The 10,759-nt window shown below is 39.9% G+C and overlaps 1 protein-coding gene across 2 annotated transcripts in view; it reads left to right on the plus strand.

The window, feature by feature from the left end:
- Positions 1-9,816, plus strand: part of LOC311273412 (uncharacterized protein) — a 29,460-nt gene extending 19,644 nt beyond the window's left edge. For both annotated transcript variants that reach the window (XM_084380486.1, XM_084380485.1), the window contains exons 4-5: positions 780-1,646; positions 3,028-9,816. In XM_084380486.1, the coding sequence (XP_084236612.1) occupies positions 780-1,646; positions 3,028-3,607 (1,447 nt within the window). In that variant the 3' untranslated portion in view covers positions 3,608-9,816. The remainder of the gene's footprint in view (positions 1-779; positions 1,647-3,027) is intronic.
- The last annotated feature ends 943 nt before the right edge of the window (positions 9,817-10,759 follow it).

Genomic DNA, 10,759 nt, shown 5'->3' on the forward strand with positions numbered 1-10,759 from the left:
TATATTATTTTTAATGCCCATGCAAGGCAATAAAAACTAAGACACGCTGGCTGCTATTGCAATTCCAACATAATAATCAATTACTGTATATTTATGAACGTTCCTACTTGCTAATGGTGTACAGCAGCATTTCTGTTCATATGGTCCATACTCATGCTACAGCATTGGCTAGTTTAGGAATAAGGTCCATGTGGACTTGACAGGCGGAAATGATGCTTTACAAAATTAGTGATTTGTGTTTTTTTTACTGGCAGGACATATAATGCAGTATATGGCTTTAGTAAGTTTAATATCTTTTTATGTAAATATCTTGTTGAGCTTTGTATTTGGATTTACAGTATTTATAACACAGTTGTAATAATTCAGGGTAACATTTGTTTTCTTGACCATTGTAACACTAGATTAGAAAAATGTTTCATACTAATTAATTCACTTGTCATTAATGTGTGTGTTGTTCTGAGTTAAAAAAAATGAAGACATAAACCAAACCATCCCATGATGTGCTGACATCTCAAGGACAGCATCACAACTCTCCATCCCCCCTTCATCTCCAAACTATGCCAACATTCAAATTAGATCCTAAAAAAGTGAAAGTACTCCATAGGGCTCAGAGACAAAAACAAAGCAATGGCCTTGCTCTTAAAAAAGAACGTTATTAAATTTAAAGGCATCTGTGGTAACTATAGTTATAGTGCAGAGAAAGCAGTCGAAGTCACAGGTGTTTAGCAGACACATGGGGGATGTAGCAGTAATTTGACTGCCTTGTCTCTTTTTTCTAGCTCCACTAAGGAGGACAACTCTCCAGACTCCAACCTTACGTTGGAGTCAGACTCCAGTGGCATCTTCCTCTCCTTATCCAATCAGAGCCAGGAGGAGGCAGGCTCTGACAGTGACCAGCCAATCAGTGGCTCCGACCTAGGCAGCAGCAACACATCCCTGGAGAAAGACGGGGACGATGGAGGGTTAAAAGAATGGGGGAGGGAGGAGAGTGCAGAGCTACAGTGGTGCTACCCATCTCTCCTCAACACAGAGGACACAGAAGGAGATGATGAAAGACAGAAAGCAGGGTATGGAAAGATGCCAGAAGATGAGAATGTGAGGAGAGTCGGTAAGATAGGAACAGTTTCCATCATTAGGACCATGCTTGACCGCACAGACATCGGGGACTCCATGACTGTAAATGCCCCACAATGTGGAGAAATACCACCCAGGAAAACAGTGACCCTCATGGGAAGTGACTCCCCCCTTCCTCTGTCTCCCTCAAAACAACCAATCAAACACCCTCTAGATCCTAATCAGAAGCCAATCCGAAGCTCAGGACTGGACTGTGGTGACTTAGATCCTTTTGTTCAGTCAGACAGCTTTGTTTACCTTGCCGTGTCTGCAAGACCTGCCTCCCAGGGTGAAGTCACCACAGTGACAGAAGTTCTCACTCATCATACAAACCAAGACAGTGTACCACAACATTCAGATAGCATGAAAACATGCTTGGACCAGTCAAATACAGAACGGGACACCAACCCGACTCACCCTGCCCCACATAAACCAGAGGAAGGAGACTTTTTGTGCACTGACAGCTTTGTCTACCTGGCTGCTCCAGCATGCCTCCTACTTGGCCCTGCAGGGACCACATCTTATACTGGCAGGTATGTGCATTATTGTGTTTTTACTGTAGCTCTGGTGCATTTCATTATTTGTAATTCAGTATGGGGTCAGATAAATAACTGTTACCAGCATTTACAGCATTTTAAAGCAATTTTGTTTATTCAGCTGAAAATCCATCCATCCATCCATCCACTTATCCCGGTCTAGGTAACAGTGACAGAGTTAGGTAGCCCAGACATCTTTCTCCTTAGCCATCTCTACCTGTGGGATACCAGGAAGGTTCCAGCCTAGATGTGATCCCTCAAGTGTGTTCTGGGTCTTCCACAGGGTCTCCCCAGCTGGGTGTGCCTGGAAAACCTTCAAAGGGAGGTGTCCTGAAGACATCCTAATAATATACCCAAACCTCCTTTCAACACAACAGCGCAGCAGTTTAGTTGCATTCAGGTGTCTAAACTCTTCATCTTCACTCTATCTCTAAAGGTTACCACCACCACCACCACCCTTTTACAGCCTGGTCATTTACTTAGTTTGGTTATGACCCAAAGGTCATGACCATAAGTGAGGGTTGAACGTCGCTGTTCATCGGCTCATTTCCCTCTTCACCATGGCAGTCCAGTACAGTTTTTACATTGCTGCTGATGCAATCCAGCTGAGGTACCAATATGCAAGGATTCAACTCTTACCTCCAGATTAGTTTTTCCTGCATCCCAGGGTAGGTTAGGCCAGAGGGTTCACAGTCCCTTACATGGTTGAAGCTAATGAACCTGTTGGTGGCTTCCATAGGAGGAGGCCCACAAGTTGAAGAAGGAGTCCTTTTGAGCTTATATGGATCGAAGGGCCCCTAAAGCAAAAAGTGGTAGTACAGTGAGACCCTGAAAGTTTCTGGAAAACTGAAAAACAGCCCAGGATTTTCTGAGCAGAAGAGGGAAAGTAAGCCCAAGACTGGGGTCACTGTTGGAAAGAACATCTAGAGGGACACCTGAATCTGAATACAATGATGGCCAGGTTAAAATGTTGTAATATCCCGTTAAGCCATTTTTGGGAATTTCATTTTTTAGGCATGCTTTTATTCATAGCCATCCCTTTTCATCTCATTTCCATTAAAGTCATTATAGTATTTTTAAATGGAAGTGTTTTTCCCTTCTCTTCCCTTCTTCAAAATACAGCACTACCAATCATGCTTGTCATTTCTAAAAACAAAGAATAAAGATTGCTTATGTCAGAGTTCAGATTTCTGCAGCATTTTTGACAGCAATGCTCTAGCAGCAAATACATTTAAGGATGAAGATACAAGTGAAATTTTTAAAATTGTTTTAAACCATGTTTGGTTGTAAGCTGTAGATGCTAGTGATAACTTTGGTCGCTGCATTTAAATATTACTGCAGTGCAATATTTCAGATTCTGTCTGTTTTGTCATTCCAGGGAGTCAGACTCGGAGAGTTCAGGATCTGGCGCTGTTGATGTGTCAGTACTGGGTTGTGGCTCGGTGGCAGGTGACAGTGACTGGGACTCAGACCTGTCTGACACGGATCCCAGTCGCTCTTGCAGAATCTCTGCTGCTGCTAACAATTCTGCCGGTATAGCACGGCCTAAGCGGCTGCCTACTGAACTGGGCTGGGATTTGTTTGGAGAAACAACTGAACCTGAAGTGCTGAGTGAGCTCTTCAGGGAACAGGATAGAAACAACAATGGCAAAGCAAAGAGGGCTACCGAGGTTACCAACAGCATATCAGTGACCCAGGCTATTCCCATGGCAACTCAGCCTGTCACAACGCCAATGAAGCAGGCAACAGTAGAGCAGTCGTCAACAACAAAGAAGGTGACATGGCAGTTTAAACCAGCCCAGAGGTCTGTCTGCACTGGAAGCAGAAAGGAGAAAGAGAAGGAAATTACATCATCATCGGTAAGGTTTACAGAACTGGGAGGAGGCGAGACCTATAGATCTTCCCCTTCTTCTTCATCGTCTTCATCATCGTCACCATCGTCATCCTCTTCTGGTTGATTTGTGAAAAAATGGGTTTGTTTGACCATTTGGGTGGAGCTTTCATCTCCTGAAACTGAGTTGGTTGCAGACAGGTAGAAATATCTTATTCTGTAGAAACTGATGGCTGAAACAACTACCGTTTTTTTTCCTGTAAATTTTTAATCTTGCATCAAGCTGCTGCCATTGCCTTCTTGTGACTTTATAAAGGCTGCATAAAAGACTAGTTAATTGTTGTCTTATAATAGCCTACACAATATCGTATATAGTCAGTTTAAGTTTGAGACAGTGTGAGACTCAGGATAAACAGAAATCATCAGGTTGAAATTATGTGGAAATACGGCCACTGATTGAACACTTAGTTAAGATATGCACAGTGTCAATGGGTTATTAACAACAGTCAAATTTTGGGAGACAGTTGATTTATTAGTTACACAGTGACATTATTCTCTAAAGATTAAATATGAAGAATCCATTTTGTTTTATTCTATTGAATGTACTGTACAGGATATAAACAACTAAAAGGGAATCCCTGAACAGAATTCACACATCAGATATTCAAAATAATTTGGAATGATCACCTTTGTTTAACATTTTTACAATATTAAAATTGAACCACAATAACACATAAAAACAAATACCGTTGGAGCCAACAATTTGGGTCGTGCTGCAACATTGTATTATTAGTTTCTAAAGATCCAACCATGTAAATGTGTCTCAGGCATTATACGGTAAAGGAAGTGTAATTTGATGTAATGCCTAACTAACTATGGACACATATATGAATTCATATATGTACTTTAAAAAAATGATTTTTAAAATCTGACTAAGGTCAAACTTTACAATGTACAATGTATTTTATAATCACATCCAACTTTACAGTGTATTTAACAGTGTGTCAATAATCAACATTGAGATATTATAGAGCAAAATATTTACATGTGATGAATGTGCGAACAAATAATGGAAGGATTTCGAAATATCATTTAATTTAAATGTTTTATTTATCAAATAGATTTGAATTTGTGAATGTAATTACTGAGCAATATGCTTACATATTCATGCTATATTCTGTGTTTCATATGTGGAAAGTATTGGCTGAGTGATGTGTAAATAATGGCTGAGTTTCATTTTATATATACAGCCAAATACTAATTGTAATTGCTGTCTTACAGTCATTTAGAGGTTCTACATATGATAGACATCGAGTTATCGTCAGGTAGCTTGGTTTAATTACCACAAACAACAAGACCCTGGCAGAGATGATTGATAGCTGTTGTCTCACACCTATGTTATTTTTAGTGCCCGTGTTTTTCAAAAGACTTCATATCCCATAATCCCCTTTGCATCCTGTCTCTCCTCATCGCTGTAGCATCTTTGGCTTTACTGAAGACCACGGTCTGTCACAACGAGAAAAGTTGACAGATTTAGCTTGTTTGTGCTGAAAGTAAAGCAATTCAGAATATTTTCCTCCAAATCCAAGTCAGTGGCACACAATGTACAATGCAGCGTGGAGGCTGGTGGTGCTGCCAATCATCCCAGCAGTGGTCTTGATGTATGGTAATTATACTAATGTCTAAAAATGAACGTGGTAATCATTTACTGATGTTGAAAATGATACATGTAACACCTTTAAATTAGATCACAGTGATACAGTATCAGAATTGTTATTCTATTACAGATGTGACAAAGGGAAGGTGGCAGGTTAACAATTAATTGTCAGTCACACAATAATAATTATTTTTACAGTCTGAGGTAGTTATGAAATGTTGTGTGGGAAGTTGTGGCCTGGCAGGCAAATCGCTTCCTGAGCAGGTTTAGTCATGCTATTTTACATTTGCACTTGAATTTAAGATTAGGCAGTGAGAGGTTGAATTATGACTAATTTCAAGTCAACTAAATGTGTGTGAGTTTAGTGTGAGGGTGATTGCACTAGAATCTGGAGGGTAAATCTATTGTGGGGATGTTGTGGCAATATTTATTGATTGAGATTAATGGGTTTAAAAGGGTGTTTTTAAGCGGTGAACCGTATTGCCTTGTGAAACTTTAACTGCCATTATCTACCGTAAAATGCTCTAGCATGCTTATGTTTGATTATGATGCTCTTTGTAATTCAACAGGATTTGATGGAGCACTACATGCACCTATCATGTTCAGTGATAGATTTCTTTCTGCTTCTTTTGGGCACAGAATTACAAGCACACCCACAAAGGAACTAAGTGCTTCGTTAGCATGTCTGTAGTTTTGAAGCTGCAGGATTGTCAGGATGTCTTCAGAAGTGAATGAGGCCTGAACTAATGGCTGTAGAAGGTTTAAAAAGACCACAGACTCTGGCTTCTTCTGATTTTCTTAACCATGTCAAAATGCATTTAATGTACAAGATATTACTAATAGCACCCAAATCCTTGTTGGAGGTCAGCAGTTTCAAAACATGTAAACTGAGCTTTGAGGTAATTCTGGCATAGCTGGGTTAATCTGATAAGGGGCTGGAATAATCCTAGCAGGCCCCAGGTGTCCGTTTGTGGTAATTTGATTTCAGACAAATTAAAACACAACATACACTATACCATATAAACAAAAGTTCAATAGCCTCCCATTACAATCATGGAATGTAAAACTTGAAGTGATGGGCAAGCTACTTAAAACTGTAATCAGTTACTCATTGGAAAAGTAGATATTGCATATCTGAAATCTAATGACAGCAATCACTTACAGGAGTTTACTTGAAACTCCCAAACAGCAAGAATGTTAAGTCTGCAAGAGGTCTGCTGGAACATGGTCTGACGTTGGCAATGTCAGCTATCACAGCTAACGCTAGCTTACGTCAACCATAATAGCTAATGTCAGCATTATTATGGATCCCATTTATGTCCTCTTGGCCTCTCCACTAGTCTTCTACTACCTCCTCTGCTCCTCAGAGTGTCACTGGGCTCAAAAGGTGGAGCGGCCCTGCTGCTGCTCCACCGGCCGGCCTGTCAGCTCTACCTAAAGGGCCCAGAGACAGCGCAGCTGCAACAGTTCCACCGCCGGCTGTTTCTTTTGAACAACCGCAAGAAAAACGCAAGTACAACCATTTACCACCTGACATCCACTGAACATACAGTTAGGAAAAAACAACGTGTCAGCTATGCTTACAGAGATCAGGAGCTCAGTGTGCCAAGATGAATTTACCGTTTTTAATCAGAATACAAAAGAGACAAGAATTGGCTACCTAGTGTGCTATTTCCTAACTGTATGTTCAGTGGCTGACTGGTGTTAATGGGTTGTGCTTGTGTATTTCTTGTGGTTGTTTGAAAGAAACAGCCACTGGTGAAGCTGATGCAGCGGACCGTGAGCCGTAGTTGCCCCAGTAAACAAACCTCCACTATGGCTGTTGCAGCTGCAGTGTCTGTAGACTGTTATGTGAAGCAGACAGGCCAAGTGACAGGGCAGAAGCAGGGCAGCCCCGCAGCAGTCCGCCTATCCGCTCTACCTAACAAGTGCAGTGGCTCTGAGGATGATTGACCCCAACAGGAGCAGCAGAAGACCAGGAGGGAGGCCCAAGAGGTTGCATGTTTACCAGCAATTCTACAGCTTATAGACCACTGAAAACAGACATTACAGAGCTACACTGTGACTGTTTGTGACTAATGTCCAGGTCTACCTTTAAGAGAAAAAACTTCCGGTGCTTGGGAGTTTCAGGTGAACTCATGAAAGTGGTGTGTGGTTCAGACTCACAGCTATTTCTTTAATCTCCTGAAGACATGATTCAAAGTCGTCATCAATGTGGGTATAGTAAGCCTATTTCTTTCTGCCGTTGTTTATCACATAGACCCTGACGTTAGCTATGTTAGCTGACAATGGCTAACATTAGCTGTGACAGCTGACATTAGCTAACATCAGAACTTTTTCAAGCAGACTGCCAGACCAGAATAAAGTTAAAGATTAACTTCAATCCAGCCCAGTTCTATGTGAAAGAACAACAGCAGAGAGACACAGACATCATTAGTATGCAGATATGCAAATCACACTCTCCTTGCCCCTCCCCTCCTATCCATGCTACAACAGTGAAAAAAAGTTGAAATTGAAAATCGGTGACATTGTAATATTCCTGACATCATGAAAAATCCTGTCTCCAAAACTAGCAAAATAGAATAAAAAATTTGATATTTGGTTCAGTGCCAATACAACTTTCAAATACAAATGTTTCAATGCCAGTGTTTCCTTTATTAGTTCAGGTTTTGTTTGCAATGATACATTTTATTTTCAATGCCATCAATTACTGTCACTGTTCTGGCCCCATATGTCTTTTATATTTACCACATGTAGAAATACAAATAGAGACATTGGTCTCTATCTTATGCCTGTCATCGCTAGTTTCAGACCAATACAGTTGTCTTGCCCACGTTGTGTAAATAGCAAATGTACTTCCAGCCATCTGTGCACCCCTGGGTGTGCCGGTCTGAAAATGAGCTCAGGCGCATGTGACTGCGCCACAGACCAACAAAAAGTTGGTCTAAAGTCAATGGCAGAGTGTTTTTCGTTCTATTTAAAGAGCACATTATTCAGATAGTAAGATGCGCCTACACAGGCGGATTCACAATGCCTGTACATGCTTACGTTTCCATTAATGCAGTAATGTCACTGTTATTAATACCATGGCATATTTAAGCAGCAAAACTAAAAGCTTTAGTTCTTAACTTGACAGAAAACAAAATTAAACTTTTATCTTCTGAATTTTTAAAAAATATTTTTAGACAGCTTTGATGGACTACTGCTTCATGCCATACTGTTTTACTGTATGAATCCTGACAAAGAACTATTAACTGATCAATCAATGTTCAGTGAATCAAAGTTTATTCACTGTTCGTGCTAAGGGAGAGATATACATACCATTCTCTATCTGCTGGAGGATCGCTGAAGGTAATGTCATGCATATTTTTCCACCTGCATCCCACCCGCTATTGATCAGAATGCCAATTTTTATGACCCATCCCAGGTCACACAAAGCAGTACTCCTCCTCCTCCTCCTCCTCATAAATATCAGTGTTTTTTCATATCCAGTCAAACAGAGTTGTCGATGGGACAGATGATTTTGAAATGGCGGAGTCAAAGGGTCCAGCAGCAGAGGAACACAAACCATGACTCATTCGGAGTCTAAATACAACCTTTTGCACCGTGTGCCTCATTTTGCAGCAGATAATCCGCCATATCTAGCTAAATGAAGTTGGACCCTGAATGTTCTTGCACCATATTGCTTTAGAGCAAGTGAGTCAGTCACAGTGAGATATTCCAAATAATTTGGACACTCATTTCACATATGAGCAATATGAAGACGTGAAATGGGAGTATGTGTTTTAAGAGACACCATTTTGGCTAATGTAACCTTAGATCTCTTTCTCCCTTTTATTCAATATAAAAGATTGCATTTGAACGTGGCCTTATATTGATTTTAGCAGAGCCAGTTTTCCCTTGCAGCTCTACAGTTGGACTCCAGGCAGTGTCTTGTTGATTCTCTGGCAGCACTGGCATCTCAATATGATTATGCATCAAGAGCTGTACTGCTTTTTGAAGCTGACTGTTTGTTGTTCTTGAAATGGGACTTGGGACATTTACATAGACAAATTGTCTGGTGGCCCTCACTTTTCACAGACCCTGTGCTCTGGCTGAGGTCTCATTCTGAAAAGGCTGTTTACACGACACTGTTCATTAACCTCTGTAACCTGTGTGGGCTTGTTCCTAATATATTAGAAAATTGGCATTATGATGTGTAGCAATAGAAAACCTGCTTTCTATTGGAATAACTGCATATGTTCTAACCCTGTTGCGTTATTTGTCTGCTGGAGGAAATTTTTGTGTCAGGAAACTTAAAAGATCACAAATTGGATCAAAGGAAAGGATAAGTCAGATCGTTCCATGTACAATTTTTCTCAATCAAATGATCTTTGATTTTCACGAAATCATTAAACTGTGGCAAGACATCTAGATTCACTGTGATATATTAAGGAAAAATTACTTCATACATCCTTCACTGACTTCTGTAGAATCCAGTAATATCAGGCCAGACGCATAACACTTTGCTTTTCATGTAAACGCTGATCACTGTTAAAGCTTAGTGGTGATTAAGAACTATGATCTGAGATGAATTTGCTAAGCAGAAAAAGGTGATTTATATGAAATCTTATTATGTGCTGTATTCCCAAGCTTTGTTGAAATGCATTAATAACAAATAAAGACTAAACTTGATGGTGTATGGTGACTCACTTTGGCCTGTTTGGTTTCTGTCAAAGCTGTCTTGAGCCTGTTCTATACTGTGCATGTTACTAAGGGAAGTAGAAGTCAGAGCTTAGATTACACAACTCTACTGTATAGGCTATTCTCTATGGAGGACTAAACATGACTTAAGTATAAATAAATAAATAAATAAATGCATAAATAAATGTATAAATAAATGCTGAAATAAATAAATAAATAAATACATAAATAAATAAATAAATAAATAAATAAATGTATAAATAAATAAAGGAATAAATAAATAAATGCATAAATAAATGTATAAATAAATACAGGAATAAATAAATAAATGCTGAAATAAATGAATAAATAAATAAATGCTGAAATAAATGTATAAATAAATAAATAAATAAAAGAATAAATGAAATAATAAATAAATATATAAATGCTTTATATTTATTTCTACATTTCTGTTCACCTACATTTATTTATTTCTGTATTTCTGTGTCCATATGTTAATGAGGTAGGAGGTCCTAACCTCAGTCAACAGCATGATTGGTTACAGGAGTGTGCTCGATTCGGGTCGACTACTTCTGCCTTACTAGCGGCGCTGATGTTGTTGGCTACCAGCCCGCCCGCTCAGCTAACCCTTAGCTGCAGTTCTGGTTTAGTAATGGCAGTTTTTGTACGAGCGATTGCGAATGAATTACGATCATTAGCGAACGATTTAGAGAACCATGCAACCAACGACTATGTTCAGTTTCGTCTGGATAGATTGATGGATGACTTGGCTCAGCTCAACGCCGATATGGATGTGCAAACTGAGCTAGCAGTGTTAGACGGTCTGGAAGAAGTCGCCCGCCAACTTTACATCCTGTCAGAGACAGAAGAAGGGACCCTTGGACGTCCTCTATCCCACCGTGATAGCATAGACTACGAGCTACAAGGACCAAAACCCCG

Source organism: Pagrus pagrus (genome assembly GCF_965226575.1).
Source record: "Pagrus pagrus genome assembly, chromosome: 18".
In the NCBI taxonomy this organism is placed as follows: domain Eukaryota; kingdom Metazoa; phylum Chordata; class Actinopteri; order Spariformes; family Sparidae; genus Pagrus; species Pagrus pagrus.